Source organism: Triturus cristatus, chromosome 1_2 (assembly GCF_964204655.1).
Source record: "Triturus cristatus chromosome 1_2, aTriCri1.1, whole genome shotgun sequence".
Taxonomy (NCBI): Eukaryota; Metazoa; Chordata; class Amphibia; order Caudata; family Salamandridae; genus Triturus; species Triturus cristatus.
This window is the reverse complement of record NC_140580.1, coordinates 1,008,689,370-1,008,708,846: the sequence shown is the minus strand read 5'-3', so window position 1 is coordinate 1,008,708,846 and position 19,477 is coordinate 1,008,689,370. Positions and strand designations below refer to the sequence as shown.

General features: G+C 44.7%; 1 protein-coding gene across 1 annotated transcript in view; it reads right to left on the bottom strand.

Moving 5' to 3' along the window:
* The window catches only part of CACNA1B (calcium voltage-gated channel subunit alpha1 B), a 1,044,174-nt gene that overhangs the window by 136,342 nt on the left and 888,355 nt on the right, over window positions 1–19,477 (bottom strand). The window contains exons 33-36 of the mRNA XM_085611669.1: window positions 18,310–18,426; window positions 16,426–16,491; window positions 15,418–15,509; window positions 13,152–13,302 (exon numbers count right to left, since the gene is read on the bottom strand). Coding sequence (XP_085467795.1) covers window positions 13,152–13,302; window positions 15,418–15,509; window positions 16,426–16,491; window positions 18,310–18,426 — 426 coding nt within the window. The remainder of the gene's footprint in view (window positions 1–13,151; window positions 13,303–15,417; window positions 15,510–16,425; window positions 16,492–18,309; window positions 18,427–19,477) is intronic.

The window sequence follows — 19,477 nt, the reverse complement described above, 5'->3', positions numbered from 1 at the left end:
AGGAACACTGATGGATAGAGGAGAGCATGAAAAAGGTCTCTCTGTAAATAATCTACTAGGGAAACTGATTACATTGATTAATGATTTAAAAAACAAGGTAATTAATCTAAAAGAGATGGTGAAAAATATTGAATCAAAAACATGTACAATTTCAACAACCGTTGTTTAACACCATCTACAATTTTGAAAAAACATCACATAACTGAGCCTTCAACACCCTGTCCAATATCTAGAATCCGCAAGGACCCCTTTTTTCAAAATCATCCCATTCCCCAACCCCCCCCCAGCAAAGCCTTACTCATGGCCGTAGCTTCACTAGTAACTAAATATATCAGTCAAAGAGGCCCAGTGGGATACCTAGTCAGATGAGGAGAGCAAAGCTCATTAACAAGCGGAGAGATGGGCAGTATAGTAAGGTACCATGGGGCTTGCAAGCCGACCCAAGAGAAGAAAGGCCAATATATGCTAATTTATCTGAATCGTACAATGCACCGAACATTGCCAGCACAGATGATTACATTCCTGGAGTACCACCGCACTTAAAGTGATTCCAGAGAGGGCTCTCTAGAAAGGCAGCTCCGATGATCATTGATCCACCCAGAGACAATATGAACTAATCCAGAGGGAAATCTTTTTGTCTACTGTTCCTAAAATCTTGCAGTCTGCTCTTGAAACTGAGGGCTCTCTAATCAACAAGGTAATTTATTAACTGAGAACAGAAAGCAAGTGCCCATCTATCATTAGGGATGATATCCACAGAGCAGACAGATTCAAAGTTTCCAGCACAAATATGGTATTGTAAGAGTGGTGTTCCCCAATAGAGACATAGTCACAGGATTAATGGCAATGGATGCCCGTACAAACTCTAATGTTCGTACTCCCATAGCCATTAGGTATACATTTCCCAATCGAGAGTATCTTTTAGCTGAGGCTTTGGAGAAAAGGCTCCAGCATAGTGAGGTTCGGAGGGGGCCTTGTCCTTTAACAAAGTGGACTGATTAATTCATAATAAAATGGTAGTTGATCCCTGTTTACTTACAGGGACTGATCCCGTATTGACTGAAGGAATGGAAAGTTCCATCAATGAGATATGATCAGTTATTGCACAGGTGGGGGAATGTCCCCACAGGAGTATGGACACCTTTCCCACTCAATCTGCAGGTCCTCCTGATTACTCTATTACTAAATATTCTAATGAATGAAGCAGTATTCTGTGTTTCGGGATGACGAGATTAAAAAACTATAACTTGACAGGAATGTACTGACAGCCAAACTGGAACATCTACATCTATAAAATTTATTTTATAGAATGTTGCTGGCATAGGGTCCTAATTGTAGGACCCAGATTAGGGATCATTTGTAGACAGATATGATATATATCCTTTGTAAGCAACATGGAGCTTTGGGCCTCTTTATTGGTCAGAAGTTTCTTGTGTACAGAAAGTTGCATGAGAAGCAGGGAAGGGGAGAACCTCGGGGAGTATAGCAATTTGGGTTGAAACCGCCCTCAGCTGCAGAATCAAACCAATTAATGTTGAATCAAATAATATTTTGGCAGTCGTCCTCGAACTACCAAAGGGCCACACTATAAGAGCGTATAATATCTACAGCAGAATACTGGGTCAGAATGTTGAATCAGAAATGATCCTGAAGTTAAAAGCAAACCTACATACCAGTACAGGAAAGGAGAAACTGATCGTCATTGGGGATTTCTATACTACCGTTGAGCCATCAGCAAGTTGTCGGCAAGACTTAACTACCAGCCTAGACCTGAAATTGGGGTTACCTTCTCTGGAATTGCAAGCTGCCAAATGGCCATCTAAGGCCATTCAAGTAACTGCCTTAACCCTAAACTGTGACTTAAGAGCATGCAATGGCAGCTGTGACTCGGATACAATAGGCAAACACACATATAACTAGCCTGGTTGTACAATTCAAATCAACTATCTTTTGGTCTAATTAAGGCTTGGGTATCTGCTGGATGATATGACCATCTTAGCTCAAAAGGATAGTGGCATAATGCTCTTATAATGACTATGACTGGCTAGCTAGAATGCCCAGTAAGGGCCCGCCCATTATTCAGTCCAGGAGAAATTGTGTACTAACAGAAAATCTATACGGCCCCTGATGGGTACAAAGAAATGCTGAAACTTTAGACAAGGTACGCAAAATGGTGGAAGACACAACTAAGAACATCCTACTGCACCACGATGCAGTGGATTTGTCTATGATAATGGATCAGCATAACTCTCTTATAAACAACGTAAGAGCTGCTATCCCAGGGTGTAAAGTAAAAAAACAAAAAACATACTAAAACGTATATTAAGGACTGTAGTATAGCCAAGAATAATCTACTTCTTGCCCTGAAAAACAATAATAGAATAGTATTACAGCTAGCCAGTAAAACTTATAAATGATCACTTTAGCAGCTTGTACAAATTCTGCAATGGTATGTTGAGGGAGGTACTTGATTCCAAACTTCAGGAAAAACTTGATAAAAGCTGCATATTGACTGTCTCCATACAAGACGCTTATGCTGCCACAAGTGAGATGCACCAGGCCCGGATAAGGTCCCAGGTGACCTCTATCTTATAAATTATGATGTCAGGGTGCCCTAAGTAAATCATATCTCCAACTTTATCTTAACATAGGAATGTTTACCACCATCCTGGAATGCTGCTGAGATCATACCGCTCTTTAAAAAGGGATCTTGTGAATCTCCAAGTAACCATCGTACCATCAGTCTCATAGACAACATGCAGAAGGTTTTCTGCAGGCAAATACTTAGTAAGATTCAGGGCTGGATTTCGGAAAAAGACATCCTGACACCTTATCAGGCGGGGTTCAGACCCAAGAGGAGCACGCAGGGCCAGGTCATCCGTTTCTGTAATATCTACTGGAAGACAACCCTGTATGTAGCATTTGTTGATTTAGGCCTTGGATGGGATTGCCAGAAACAAACTTTGGGCAGTTCTGAGAGACACAGTTCTTTCTTTTAACTTACTGTCCATTCTGATACGATTACACACTAATACCTATCCACAGGCAATATGGACACCGCAGGGCAATTTACTGACCTGATTGAAATCTAAAGGGGTGTCAGACAAAGGTGTGTCTTGGCTCCAATGTTTGTTTCTTGGTTTATTAATAATGTGGTGACCTGGCTGGACAAGGATGGATGTGATAAACTGAAAATGGGAGAGCGGAGGATACCTGCCCCCTTGTTAGTGGATGACATATTTCTACTGTAGAAGGTTCTGGGATCATACCGAAAAGATGGAAATCATTTCCAGGTCATCACTTAAAGAAAAGTATTGGAATTTCGTGATGGACGAAAGTTTCTGCAATTGTAGAAGTAGAGGTACTGTGGATAACGTTTTTGCCTTTAAATTGGTACCATCATTCAAACACTTTATGGATTGCGTCATCCCTCCCCTCGAAATCAGATATGGCACCCTGAACACCAAGAACTTTGCAAAAACTGGAGGCACCAAGTTGATAATTCTGATAAATTCCTTGCTTCTATTACCAAGATGGAGACGGTGGCCCATATTATTTTCTTATGTAAGGAATATGCCCCCCTCCAGTGAAAGAATGGATAGTTCCACTATGTAGAAGCATTGATTGAATTTTCAGGTCCGACAAAAGCACTTTAGTTCTATATGACATGTCCAAATATTAGCTGTCTGTTTGGTTGTGGAGAGCACAGCTTGTTATGGGCAAATACCACTGATGGATTATCGTTTAACATTTTAGACATGATACTTGTAAATGTTTTATCATACTAAAATTTGACTGAACTGCTCATAACTGGTTTTATGCATACATGTATTTTCTAACTCAGTGTAGGCAAAGAAGTGGTGATTTTATGTCGAGCGGCCAGTTTTAGTATTAACAAAGTGTATATGTTGTTTTGCATTCTTAAGGAAAGAATTTTCCGAAATAAACTAATTTGATGATGAAAAAAAGAGGGAGCGGGTGGAGTACAATGGAATCAGGTGTGAACTGTCTCTGGTATTCTTCAGTTTTGTCTCCTGTTTGTGCTGAGCACAGCTGAAAGAAGGTCTAAAACATTCGGTATTCCGAGGTTTCCTAAAGGGTTTGAGGTTGGACGCAGTTCTCAGGAGTTGGTCTGGAGCGTTCCATGATATAAGGCCTAGAACCCTAGTCAATCTGCATCCATGTTTTTCCACCTCGTGAAGGTCTGTTGGTTAATCAAGTGTGTTGCTGAATGGAAGTTTCGAGTTAGGGAATAGTGCCAGATCCTTTAACTATTCCTGAACAATGTCCCAGTAGAAGTTGCGTCAGGGTGTTGCGAGGAAATATACAGATTCTGAGAGGGGGGTGTATATGATGAAGAACAATAGTTGTCCTCGTTTTAGGAGGTAACAGGAGGAACATTATAGCCATCCAGTAACAAGAAGGTACTGAAAGAGTAAGTAATAAATGACTGAAGAAGGGGTGAAAAATTAGGAAACAAAAAGAAAATTTAGCAATATCTGCAGATAGAAGGTTCATAAATGCTACTGCCTGAACTGCACCATTAAAAGTATTAAGACTTTTGAAAGTCCTGTACGTTTACCTCTAACTGGAGTTGCCTTTGTGTCAATGTTCAGTCCCAAAATAATTTTTTTTTAATGATTTAGGTGCAGAACTAAGTCCCAGCAATTGCTAGGCATACACTCTCGCTGCTATACTCGTTGTAGGCTATGAGGCCTTTTCTTAGGCTTCTGGGCAGTCAATGGTAACTGGGCAGTATCCTGTTTGGGTACTGTGTTCAACGTTTTTGTTCAAGTACCACGTTCCTGGAGCACTCCAGTTTGATAGTAAAATATCTTCTATTGGGCACTTCACTCTCTCATGGTAGCAAAGACAAGCATTCAAGGCTTACTCCAAGGATTAGACGTGGTAAGAAACACAGATGCAGTAAGATACAGCAAACATCCAAACACCAACTTGCAGTCAATGATTTACTTTAAAAAATAAAAATAGTTCTAATAAAAATAAGAAAGACAAAAAACCACAAGGTGCTAGCACCATACTGGTCCTGATAGACAATCCTTCATGTTATTATAGTCTCTTAGCACCTGGTGTTAGATTCCCGATAACATTGTCCCCATAGCCAACATTATCCTAGGGGGCTTAGGATCACCCATAAAAAATAGTTGAGGGTTAGATTAAAAAATGTCTAATACAATAACCCACGCTAAAACAAATAGCATTTGTCTTGGCAAGCCTTTCTCTGTTCCTGATGGTGATGTCTGGTGACCTGATGGTGATGTCTGGGCGAATGACACATTCCCCCACATTCTGAAATCACTTGTGTCCAATGACCAGGTAAGGACCTAACTGGCAGTCCTCGTTTTTGGTAGGATTACATAGACTCGAGTCAATATTCAATAGGTTGATCTTAGGGATTCTTTCTAGGTATGCGGGCCTACTGGTCCTGGCATGGCATACTGAGGGCACGCACTTGTGACATTGGTTGACACAGGATCGTCCAGACCTCCTTCTTTAGCATTAGATCCTCATCACAATTACTAAATTAATATCTCAGGATCCGTATAAGCTAGCAAGAGGATCCCAATGGTTCTGGAATCAGGGAAACATCCTTCAACCAGCAGAAGTAGTCCCCTATACTGGGAGTACAAAGGCCAATTGCCTCTGGATCTCTTGTTCAATCATTTCTGTGAATTGTGCAGCTGTGTCAAGGTGTTTCCCAGTGCCACATCAGATTCGAAACTGACAATGTGAATAGTTTTTCACACTCAAACAAAGCAAATTGAAAATCTATTATACCAGTGAGCCAGGATTTTGGCACTGAACCCAGAATTACCATTGAGGAGAGGATGGACCTTCCAAAATCTATTCCTCTATAGATGCACGATACAAATTCCAACCAAATGAAGATGCATTAAACATTAATTAAAATCAACTGGAAAAGAAGTCCTTAAACCTCTAAAGTTTTTGTGAAAAATACATTAGGGTCCATGACTGTAAGGAATATGCTACTTACCAGTATGCATCTGTTCTTGGCATGTAGAGCTGCAGATCTACACACTTTTGCATAGATCGCCATCTGGTGTTGGGCCCGGATGTTTGCAGTTTGTTTTTCCTCTTGGAAAGTCTTTGGAAGTCACGAGGTCGGTGACTCCTCCCTTGGATCGTATTGCGCATGGGCTTTGGCTCCATCCTCAGATTGTTTTTCGCCAACAGGGAAAGATAGAGCGTAGTAATCACAGTGAAGAAACCCATGTGTGTTGTATCTAAATAAGATAGACTGGAACAGATACAGGTAGCCGGGGAGGCGGGTGGGCGTGTGTAGATCTGCAGCTCTACATGCTAAGAACAGATGCATACTGGTAAGTAGCATATTCCGTTCGAGGCATATGAGCTTCAGATTACACACTTTTGCATAGACTATATAGCAGGTCCCAACCTTAGCGGCGACCACCGGTATCTGTTGCAGTGGTTTGAAATAGTGTTTTTAGTACAGCCTGGCCCACACTGGCTTGTTGCTTGGTTTGCATATCTACACAGTAATGTTTAGTGAAAGTGTTCGGTGTTGACCATGTAGCTGCTTTGCAGATATCATCTAATGGGATGTTCCCTAGAAAAGCCATAGAAGCCCCTATCTTTCGTGTAGAGTGGGCTTTAGGGGGAACAGATAGCGTTCGTTTTGCTTTGTGGTAGCAAATCTGAATGCATTTTACAATCCACCTAGCTATCCCTGATTTTGAGATGGGGTTGCCTTTGTGTGGTGGAGAGAAAGAGACAAATAGTTGTTTGGTCTTTCTGAAAGGTTGTGTTCTTTGGATATAGTAAAGTAAGGCCCGTTTAACATCTAGCGTGTGTAGAGCCCATTCTGCAACAGTTTGAGGTTGCGAGAAAAATACCGGTAATTCTACCGATTGGTTTAGATGAAAAGGGGAAATGACTTTAGGTAGGAATTTTGGGTTGGTACAGAGAACAACCTTGTTCTGGTGCATTTGGAGAAAAGGTTGTTGTATGGTAAGTGCTTGTATCTCACTGACCCTTCTAAGGGAAGTGATGGCTACAAGAAAAGCTGTTTTCCATGTGTGCAATTGCAGTTCGCATTTATGCAAAGGTTCGAAGGGCGGTCTCATTAGCCTTGTGAGAACTATATTTAAGTTCCACACAGGTGAGGGTGGTACTCTGGGGGGAATTATTCGTTTGAGGCCTTCCATGAAGGCTTTAATGGCAGGCACTCTGAAAAGTGATAGGTGCTGTCTGTTTTGTAGGTAAGCGGCAATTGCTGCGAGGTGTAGCCGAATGGATGTATATGCTAGGTTACACCTTTGTAGATGGAGTAAGTAGCATATGATGTGTTGTATAGACACGTTTAGAGGATTGATGGTGTTGTTATGGCAATAAACAACAAATCTTTTCCACTTGGCAGCGTAGCAGGCTCTAGTGATAGGGCGTCTAGCTTCTCTGATGACGTTCATACAGTCAGGGGGAAGGTTAAGGTATCCGAATTCTAGGATCTCAGGAGCCAGATCGCAAGGTTGAGCTGATCTGGGTCCGGGTGCCTGATCTCTCCATGGTCCTGGGTTAGGAGGCATGGCGAGAGGTGTAGCTTTTGGTGTGGTACTACCGAGAGTTCCAGCAGTGTGGTGTACCACGGTTGTCTGGCCCATGTTGGAGCTACTAGGATCAGTGTGAGGGAATGCTGTTGTAGCTTTCGCTCCACTAATGGAATTAGTGGGAGAGGTGGTAAGGCGTACGCAAATTTGCCTGACCAGTTCATCCATATCGCATTGCCTTTGGACAATGGGTGTGGGTATCTGGCGGCAAAGCTTGGGCATTTTTTGTTTTCGTGGGTGGCGAAGAGGTCTATGTGCGGATGCACCCACATCTGAAAGAATGGGTGAAGAACCTGTGGGTAAAGTTCCCACTCGTGGATCTGCTGCGTCTGTCTGCGGAGCAGATCTGCCATGGTGTTTTGGACTCCTGGTACATGCTGGGCCAGGAGAAAGATTTTTTGTGGAATTGCCCATCTCCATATGCTCTGTGCTAGTTGAGAGAGCTGTGGAGAGTGTGGGCCGCCTTGTTTTTGAATGTAGTACATGGCCGTCATGTTGTCTGTGCGAATGAGGACTGCCTTGCCTAAAATCTGTATTTGAAAGGATTTTAGGGCTAGGAAGATTGCCAGTAACTTCAGATGGTTGATATGGAGTGACTTTTATTGCAGCGTCCATGTGCCCTGCACTGTGAGATGTAATAGATGAGCTCCCCAGCCGGAGAGCGATGCGTCTGTTGTTAGTATTATTTGTGGAACCGGGTCCAGGAACGGTCGACCTCTGGAAAGATCTGTGGTGTTCCACCACTGCAGAGAGCGATGGGTGCGACCGTCTACCAACACCAGATCTGTCAGTTGCCCCTGGGCCTGGTTCCATTGGCGCGCTAAGCACTCTTGGAGTGGACGCATCTAGAGTCTTGCGTGAGGCACTATGATAATGCAAGAGGCCATCATCCCTATCAGTTGCATAAACACTCTTGCTGGAAGGGAGTGTTGAGGTATGAATCTTTGACGCAAAGCCTGAATGCTTGCAATCCTGGCCGGATTGGGGTAGGCTATGGCTTTTGAGGTGTCTATGGTGGCACCGAGGTATTGCTTTATGTGGGATGGTGTTAGCTGGGACTTTTGGTGGTTGACCGTGAAGCCTAGCTGGTGAAGTAGTTGGATTGTAGTGGCGGTGTGGTGTACACATTGGTTGTAGGACGTGGCTTTTATCAGCCAGTCGTCCAAATATGGGAAGACGTGAATGTGCTGTCTTCTGAGGTGTGCCGCCACTACCGCTAGGCACTTTGTGAATACCCTTGGTGCTGTTGTGACCCCGAATGGGAGCACCTTGAACTGGTAGTGTTGCCCGTCCACTACAAATCTGAGGTACTTTCTGTGAGCATGGTGTACCGGGATGTGAAAGTAAGCGTCTTTCAAGTCCATTGTGGTGAGGAAGTCGTTCTGGGAGAGGAGCGGAAGTACCTGCTGAAGCGTTACCATGTGAAAATGGTCTGAATGTATGTATGTGTTTAGGGGCCGGAGATCTAGAATAGGTCGTAGAGTCTCGTCCCTTTTTGGTATAAGAAAATATAGGGAGTAGACCCCTAAATTTTGCTGATTGACGGGAACTTGTTCTATTGCCTGTTTTTGTAGGAGGGAGATTACCTCCTGTTTTAGTAATGTGGAATGTTCTTGTGACATTGGGCGTTGCCTGGGTGGAATGTTTGGGGGGTAGATGTCAATTCTAGGAAGTACCCTGAGCGAATAATTTGGGTCACCCATTTGTCTGAGGTGATGGTCTCCCAGACCTGAAGGAAATTTTGTAGTCTGCCCCCGACCGGAGTGGGATGGTCTGGAGGGAGTGGGGGGGAAGTCATTGGGTAGGCGGTGTGGCAGAGCGGGCGGTATTTGTTTTGCCTCTGCCTTTATTGTTATTGCCCCTATAGCCGCCTCTTTGATAACCCCTTGTGAAGGTGGACTGAGCAGGGGATTTGTGGGAAGTGGACGCGCTATCTGAGGAGTAGACTCTAGCGGTACCCCGAAAGGAAGAGCGTCGAAAGGAGCGCCTAGGAGGGTGTGACTGGAGGGCTCCCATAGATTTTGCCGTATCAGTGTCCTTCTTCATTTTCTCGAGGGCCTCATCTACCTTTGGGCTGAATAGGTGTTCTTGGTTAAAGGGATGATTTAGGATGGAGGCCTGTACCTCAGGTTTGAAACCTGATATTCTCAGCCAAGCATGGCGACGGAGGAGGACGCTAGTGTTAATGGCCCTGGAGGCTGTGTCTGCTGCATCTAAGGCACAGCGTATGGAGGTGTTAGTTATAGTCTTACCCTCTTGAATTAATTAATTGGCCCCATTTTTGTATCTTTCTGGGAGGTGGTGCATTATGGTTTCTAATTCATCATAATGCGACCTATCGTATCTCGCCAATAGCGCTTGAGTATTGGCGATACGCCATATATTGGCTGCCTGTGATGCAGTGCGCTTTCCTGACGCGTCTAGTAGCTTTGACTCCTTGTCAGGTGGTGGTGCTTCGCCTGACGCCTGGGAGTTTGACCTCTTCCGTGCAGTGGAAACCACTAGGGAATCTAATGGCGCTGGCCCTTTGATATAGGCAGGATCTGTGGGGGCAGCTTTTTACTTTTTTTCTATGCGTGGGTTAATGACCCTAGCTCTGACTGGGTCCTTAAAAACCTCTGGCTCATGTTTTATCACCCCCTTGAGCATAGGTAGTATGGAGGTAGACCTATGTGCGGTATCAAAGGTGTCGAGGAGGAAATCCTCCTCCACTGGCTCAGTGTGTAGCTCTACCCTGTGATAATGTGCCGCCCTCGGAAGTAGGTGGTGGAAACCTAATGAGTCTTCCGGTGGAGATGGCCTGGAAGGTTATAGGTCATCTTGTGGGACGTCTGGAATATCTGGATTATTGTAGTTGTCCCATGGGTCTGGGGATCCTGTAGGGGTGGGGTCTTGGGGCACATCCCCTGGATCGTAATATGGGTCCCCCTGATCATCATTGTCTAGAGATGGGGTCGGAGAGCGATGAGGTGGGGGTGGAGAAGGTGGAGGGGGCGGAGATGGAGAGGGTGGAGGAGGTGGGGAAGGCATTCTGAAAGGGGAGGTAGCAGAGTCCTTCCTCTTTGGAGGTGGAGGCGGAGCCGGTTTGTCCAAATGTCTCTTTTTGGAAGAGAGTGCCAAATGTCCAGTTTTTGGATCCTTGGTAAGAGTCTTTTGCAAGGGATCTGGTGTAAAAAGCTCCTGTGACAATGTTTGTTCCGTCGGCACCGAAGGTTTCGGGGCCGATGACTTTTTAGGCTTGTCCGTGCCGTGCTTAGCACTGGGTTTGGGAACCTCCGTTTTCTTGGTGGGCGCCGAGGTGGGCTTCGGCGTGGAAGTGTCGGTGCCGAGGGCCTTATGGGTTTTGGTCGGTACCGAAGATGGCGTCGGCACGGAAAGGCTGGGTTTCGACACCGAGGGCTTCGGTGCGGAGCTCGGTGTCGAGGTAGAGGCCGGTTTCTTTTTCGGTGCCGAAGTGTGTTTCTCGGCACCGCTGGAGAGCTGGCTCGAGCCCGAGCCGCCGGAAGGCTTATTTGACTTCTTCACCGGGCCCGAAGGTGGGGTGTGTGAAGCAGTGTCTCTGGTCTTGTCTAGGCCTGGAGGCGAAGGCGTGACCGAAGCCTTTTTGGGTGTGGGCGCGGGTGTGGGAGGGGGTATAGTACTCACGACCCTCTGCGCCGGGGTGATGTCCTCCACATCGGAGTCGTCGGCTTCGGAAGCACTGACGAGGTCCTCTTTGGTGTGCTGCTGTCCCGGATCTTCGACGTCGTCCCCGAAGATGTCGACTGGAACGGAGGTCGAGGAGTGCTCCATGTTTCGTCTGGCTCTTCGATCTCGAATAGTCTTTTTCCATCTAAAAGACTTGCAGGCCGGACAGTCTCGAGCCTCGTGTTCAGGGGAGAGGCAGAGGTTGCACACCTCATGAAGATCGGTGTGGGGGAATTTGGACCCACATCGAGGGCACTTCTTGAAAGGAGTTCTTTCCATCAGCCGGGACCGGAGATTGGGTAGGCCTGAAGGCCGCAGTCGACGACTGGAATCGAAGATGTGTCGAAGAGAAGGTGATTGAGGAGATCTGGATCTGAACAATAGCGCGATAAGCGAGGATTTCGCTTCGATCGTCGAACTGGAAATGTTCGGAACCGGAGCGCTAAGTATTACATCCGAGCCCGATGGCAGAAAAAAACAATCTGAGAATGGAGCCGAAGCCCATGCACAATACGATCCAAGGGAGGAGTCACCGACCTCGTGACTTCCAAAGACTTTCCAAGAGGAAAAACAAACTGCAAACATCCGGGCCCAACACCAGATGGCGATCTATGCAAAAGTGTGTAATCTGCAGCTCATATGCCTCGAACATTATTCTCTCACAACATGTAAATAACTTTTATGTATATCATGGATTCTGTAATTTCGAATACTAATGTATACATTATCACACAACCATCTTTGTGTCTCTTTAAAACCACATTTTTATTTGAAGCCTTTTGTGTGTGCATTTATTGAATAAGTATATTGATCCATGACACAATACCCACTATCCGTGTGCATAAATAATGTGTCTCTGTTAAATGATTGGAAGTTACCACTGTAATTAGCTATAATCAGGCTCCCTCTGTGACTGAAGAAAGGGGGATCAAGGTACCCTATGGAGAAGATGGTTCGTGATGGTGCAGACTCACCTAAGAAATTATGACAGGCAATAGAAAACTTTCACAACCCAGATTGTGCTCTTGCCATGTATTGTTTCCTCCTTGGCAGCAGTGCCATGGCAACTCCACAGCTCCATTCTTCCAATGGATCAGGCCGCTCGTCCAAGTAGTTGCAATCCAGCTCCTCAGTAGGAAGGTATACTCTCTATCTCCTCCTAGGTCACAGCAGCAAGGCAACTCTACAGGCTTCACAGACGTAGGCCGAGGCTGGAACAAGAATAGCATATAGGCAGAACATCCGCTGCCGGTCCTGTTGTCCTTTTCTCCTACACTGGTGTGCATGTCTACTCTGCATCCAGATGATGACAAAAACACAAATACAAGCTAATACGTCCCGCATTTACACTCCTGTGGTGGGCAAGGTGGTACCTCAGACAAGCCTATTACAGAGTGCTCAACAAAATCTTACTTTATTGCTTTCTTTGTTGAGGTCTATACCTTCCGAAGTCACAGTGTGTGTGTGAGAAGTGTTTTGAAGAAATTATATGCTTCAGAAATTTAGGATGACATTAATCTAGCTGGAGTGCAGGTAATGTTGGCAGGGTGGAGCACAACAGTTGAGAACCTCCGCAGGCAGGGAATGTCACTTTGAACCATCTACTAAGTTGTGTCTTGGTAGCAGTACTCTTCTTTGACAAAACGTAGGCCTGGTACACACACTGGGCAAAATGAGAAATGCCTGCACCAAGAGTCTGTCACTACTGACCCATTTAAATCACTGGCAACCCCATAAAATATCTATACAATAGCCATAGTTAACACAGCAACACATAACAAATTGCTATGCAGAGCAACATAATGTACTGTGAGATATTTTAACATGTCATACCATACCTTTTCCCTGCACACTTACCAGAAAGGAACAGAGGAAGATGAAGGAGACGAAATAAAAATAGGCAAAGTCATTTCCACAATCATTCTTGGGCAGGCTAGCTCGGGGGTCGCAGGGACGTTTGCTGAGACAGGACAACATGATCTCGTGCCAGCCCTCCCCGGTGGCGCTCCTGCAGGGAAGAAACAACGAGAGCTGACGTCATGTGTACGTGTCATGGAATCCGCTGAGTGTAGTCTCCAATCAAATCCTGGGGCAGAGTGGTACCAGAACGCAACTGCTAGCCAATAACAATCCAGAGCATTTGATCCTGTTACGCATGTGGAGGAGAGGGAACCAGTTGCAAAAGGAAATCATTTAAAAAAGCCACCATTCAAAAAAATGGATAACATCCTATTCTCTAAGGGCATGATCACTACAAAGGCACACTGGCCGCACAGGGTGCCCTCATTTGGCACAGGGCATTTTTCTTACATTCCTTTATGGTCTATTTCACAAACCAGGTATGTTTGAGACATATTTGGAATTGAGTATTTTCAGTGCCACAATTTCAAACACAAATGCAGTACTCACTGTCTTTGAACAATAATCTGCAAAATTGTTGAGCAGTCCTTAATGTTGAGATTAGTCATGGGTGATTGTTTTATCAGTATTCTCATAGCTTTTTTTCTTCCAAGAAATCTAGGGTAAATCAAGTATTCTATTTTTCTTTAATTAACGTGGAGAGGATGTGGCCTAACAGCTAGGGGGGTTGACCTCAAAGCTGGGGAACCGGGTTTAAGTCTCGGCAGGCACGCTCAACATCCTGTGATTCTGGGCAGATTACTTAATCTCCCTGTGCCTGACAAAAAATGAATGTTTCCGTCTGTAACGTAACTGGTGCTCATGTAAAGCGCTCTGATACCTTCGGCTCTAGTTTGCGCTATATAAAACTACCACCCCCCCCAAAAAAAACCAGTGAGACCCCTCCGTACTACCATGTCCCTCAACCTATTCCTTACAATTGCACGAAAGTTAACCCGTTCACTATTCCTATCATCATGCCTAGTCCTATAAAGAAACTCTCTTTCCTACACCCTACTTCTAACTTTATGCCTAATTCTCACGCTTGCCCTTAGTTTATTCTTATCCTTCATACTTTCCCTTATACTACCCCTAAAATTAACCTGTACCCTAAGTTTAAAGTAAACCCTTCCCTGCAACTTACATGTACTGGTCCAGATTTTTTGTCCTCAATACTTTTCATCTCCATTTCCTCGTCTCCTTATTTTTGTATTCCCAGGTTTTCTTTGAAGCAGAACATGTCAAAGATCTGCACTACTTGTTACATTCTGAGGATCTTTTTTTCAAAGACATAACAAGTAGTAGTAGTTAAAAAATGAATGCTAGATCTACCATTCCAAGGATCCATTTGGCCAACCCTCGTTATGGATCCTCCACCAGTTACTAGCCCGACAACGCAAACTGCCGCCTTCTCTACCTTATCATCGGTCCTAATCTTGAATCGTTCCCATTTCCAGACCAAGAGCCTGATTACGAGTTTAGCGGATGGGTTACTCCGTCGCAAACGTGAAGGACAGATATCCCGTCTGCCTTATTACACGTCCAATAGGACATCATGGAATTGTAATACGACAGAGAGGATATCCGTCACATTTGTGACGGAGTATCCCATCCACCAAACTTGTAATCAGGACCTTAGTGCCTAATTTAGTGAGTCATAGTCATATAAAGTTGTAGTCATGGCAGATGAAGTAAATCTGCTATTGGCAAGTTAGGAGCTACAGGAAAATAAAATGGTGGTGGAAATTCTGCCTGTGGTATTATTATTCATTGTGGAGTTGCTGCATTGACCAGAAATTGCCAGATTTTACGGTACCACCCAGCTCAAATATAGTTCCGGTGTCCCACTTACTTTGGTCCATTTCGCCCTTGCTAGGTTTACACTATAAAAACACAAATACCACTTAACTCTACACATTTGTTTCCAAATAGCTGGATTCTGCATTTATTTATGCAGCAACAAATATCTACTCCAATTTCAAAAGAAGAATAGTAACAATTTTCTAGATGTAGCTCTGAGATCTTCCACTACACTTAATTGTATGCTATATTACTACTCTTGCTTACTAAAGTCACATTTGGTTGAAGATTGCGCAGACATAAATTGAGAACCTCCCTTTGTAAGATATAATTTCCTCACCTCTTGTGCCACCCGAAAGGAATTTGTTAATAACGCTGGGTATACCTGAGACACCAGTGTAGGGAGCTTTACGTTTTCTCTTACCTAAAGAGAAGCATCAGCGCTTGCAAGAAGGTCTGGAAGTTATTGTGCCGGTTGATGGATGTGTCATCATCTAGTGCAATGTTTCCAAATACCTGTAAAGGAAAGAAAGCCTGTTTCCAATGAACTGCAGCGCGACTCAGTACGACAGCTCACAAGAGAAATCTGGCACTGTCTGAATTCTGGTGCAGGCTAATGGATTGTCTGATGGAAGAGGTCAACCTCTGATACACCACTCTGAGGGTCTGTGCCTCTCAGGTAGAAGGCTGCACCTCAGAAATATCTAAGGCCTATGCTCCTCTGTTATGGAGGACCCACTTCAGACACACCCATCTGATGAGCGTGCCTCTCTGAGACATAATGGGTCACCTACCGGTCTGAAGTCTGTGCATCGTAGCATCGACAGCCTAACGCATAAACCCATCTGAAGTATGTTCCTCTCAGATATACCCATCTCAGATATAGCAGCCTGAGGCCTCTCTGAGGTATGTTGGCCCACCTCACAAACACTAGTTAAAAGTGTGCCTCATAGTCATGAAGTCCAACTCTGATACACCCGTCTGTGGCCTGTGCCTCCGAAGTACGCAAGCCTACCTCAGATACACCCATCTGAGGCATGTGCTTTAGGTTCGACAACCAACCTCAAAAACACAACTCTGGCGTCTGTGTCTTTCTAAGGCATGAGCCACCTCAGTTACACCAGATTATGGCCTGTGCCTCTCAGATATGAGGGCCCAACTTAGACATGCCAGTGTGAGGCTTGTGCTTCACTAATGTATGATGCCCTACCTCGGACAGACTACTCAAGAGTACAGTGCCTCTGTATGGTTACACACTTGCTGTACACCAGTTTGAAGGTACACCTGTCTGGAGACTGAGGCCAATGACTTCTGTCTCCGTCTTTCTCTTTCCTCTCTCTATCTTTCTTTTCTCTTTCATTTGTTATGATCTCCTTCTTGGATGGACTTGGTTCAGGTTGTCTTTGTCACACGCCACCACCCCTCTGATTACCTGCATTCCTATAATGGCGTAGATGAAGAAGAGCATCGCGATGAGAAGACAAACATAAGGCAGTGCCTAGAAGAAGACAATAGAGCACAGTTAATGCAGAGTCCATGTGTATGCCAAAGCGTCCTTAAGATACCATGTCAATACTGTCACCTGTTCACCTGCTGTTCTCAAGTAACACCTTAGTAATATCCCCATTCATTGTTACGGAAGATATATATTTCCTACACAATGCAATTCCAACAATGATCCAGAACACATCATCTGCTAAACTAAACCTTTACATCCTGCCCAGCATGCCTGGTCACCCATTGAACCACAACAAATCTTCAACCACAGCACCAAAACATATCTTCACAAGCTCCCCCAGGAAAGATCTTCAGTCACTACCACACAACATATCTGCCCACACTGGCCTCAAACACATCTCTAGCTGCTGTGCTGCTGACACATCTTTTTCTGGAAGATGAAACAACAGATCTTCACCTAGTATTCCAGAACCTTTCTACATCTGGCTCCCCAGAGTTTGCCTTGATCCAGTATCCTACAGAATATCTCTAACTACTTCCCAAAGAACACATGGCGCCCGCTGACATGGAACACATCTTTATTCACTGCTCTAGAACATATCGTTACCCACACCCATCAATCTCTAATAGGATGGTGCAGTGTACAATGGCATACTGGGCCTACGTTGCACTGGAATGCTCAGAGACCATAAGAAACTTTTTGAGTCTGCACACATGAGAACCCCCATGGACTCTTTGTGTCTGCATGGTATGAGAGTCACTGTGGACACTTTGTGCCTGCACGCGGTGAGAGTCCTTAGATACCCTTTGTGTCTTCAAATGATAGGAGTCATCAGAAACCGCTGGCGTGGGCATCAAAAATATTCCCCAGAGGCCCATTTTGTCTGTGTGGGATCAGACCCCCAGAGACCTTGTGTCAGCAGGCATGGTAGCCCTCATATGTTATTTGAATTAATGTGGCATGGGAGCCCTCGTAGAGCCTTTGTGTCTGCATGGGTTGAGAGTCTCAGCGATCCTTTGTCCCTGAATGGAATGAGAACCCTCACAGATGCTTTTGACTCTTCATGGCAAGAGAGTCCTCAGATACTCTTTTTGTCTTCATGCGCTGAGAATCCTCAGAGACCCTTTGCATCTGTATAGGATGACAGTGCTCCCAGGCTTTTGAGGGCTGGAAGTGCTCAGGCCTTGTGCCTCTGGGCTGGGATAGTGTTATATGAATAGGTGTGTGAATATCTATGGAAGTTCATAGGGTGAGAATGCTCAAGAGCTATTGGTCTATATGGCATCAGGTGGTGGTTAGTTATGTCCACATAGATATCTCTTTGTGTGGCTATATTGGAATCTGTGTCTGTTGGCATGGGATGTCCAGTACTAGATATGCACCGTACAACTGGTATAATAACCTTCAGCGGCTATTGCTGGGACTTTGAGATCAGTTTGGATGTGACTGCTCAGAAATTAAAAGGTCTTCCTAGGAAGAGTTCTTCTGTCATAAAGTGTCAACCTGGCATTACAATGCCCTGAGACTCGCATCAGTTTGAAAGGGTCTGCCCAGGGTACATCACAACCTTTTAGTATTAACCAGCAACCAAAAGTAACAGATGAAACTATGCACTGCAGGAAATCAATAGAAAAGAAAGAAATTTGCTCCATCCTCAGGAATTCACTCGCCTTTCGTTCTCTCAATCTTCTCCTGCACCCCATTGAGCAAGCCCTTCTATTCACTCTTTACTCCACTGGGTCAACTACATAAAAAACGAATATACAGCAGGACTATTGAACAGGGCCTTCAAGGCACCACAATGCCCACTGTATCTGTCTGTAGCATTCAGTACCCATCAACCCCACCAGTGCTCACCTTGAATGACTGGACAAACGTCCATAGCAGAATACGGATTGTGTAGCCCTGGCGCAGGAGCTTGATGAGTCTTGCCGCTCGAAACAGACGCAGGAAGCTCAGGTTGATGAAGTTGTTCTGTGGGAGGAAAGTTTGTCCATTGCCCTTCAGACATTTTTACTTTTTGTTTTGTGACAAAACAGAAGCGCAAAATGCAGAAAAAAGCAAAGAGCAGCAATGTTTCACCATACAAGCTGCATCCTGATTTCAGGACTTAGGGGAAGCACCTGCCACAAGCAACAAAATGCAAAGGCCCCCTCCCCCACATGCCAAGCCTCCTTGCATGGTGTTAACGAAAGGACAGAGAAGAGTAAGTTGAAGAAAAGAAAGTTTTCGGAATGCACAACTTATTTTTGGGAGAATTCCGAGAGAAGACTCACTGTGGAAGAGTATTTCCAAACCTGGCCATCCCACGCTTCTTTCTTCCACTCTATGGCCTTCAGATAACTCATTCCTCTTGGGCATGCCCTGTAGTACAATGACCATCTGACAGAGTGAATGCACTGCTATACCTCATCAAAAATGCAACAGCCTTTTTAGGAAATTGCACCAGGAACAGTATTTCTCCTACTTGCAAGGCAGTTATTGTTCCTTAAAGGGCAGTCTTGCCAACTATTATAGGGGGAGACTTACAAGTCTATGTGGGACAGTGGGATTTAGAAAATGTGCCCTACTAGAGGAATATCTTACAAAGGTTGGGGAGGATAAGAGGTTAGGATGTTCCTTAGGATGCCAGTGCCAGCATCCAACCAGTACCAGCGGAACCAATAAAATCTCTACAAGGAGAGGAACGGCTATGGTGAATTCTGGCCCGCTGACTTTATGTCACTTGTGAGATGTTGGGCTAGTCATGAATCTTACAGTTCTTCCATCAGAAAGAGAAGATCTTAAAACCAATCAGACACATCACCAACGTTCCTAATATTCCATGCATGATTGGAACAGCCCTGCTTCCCAATTATCTAAACTTTGGACAACAGGATCTGTGAGGCTTTACACCTTAAAGAAACCAACTAATGTGTGGAGAGTTGCCCTTGTTTCTCTCTGTCAAAATGTTAATTTCTCGCAAATCATTCCCTAAGTAGCCTCTAATGCTTTCAGGATGGCATCCTATCAACAATTATTTTCC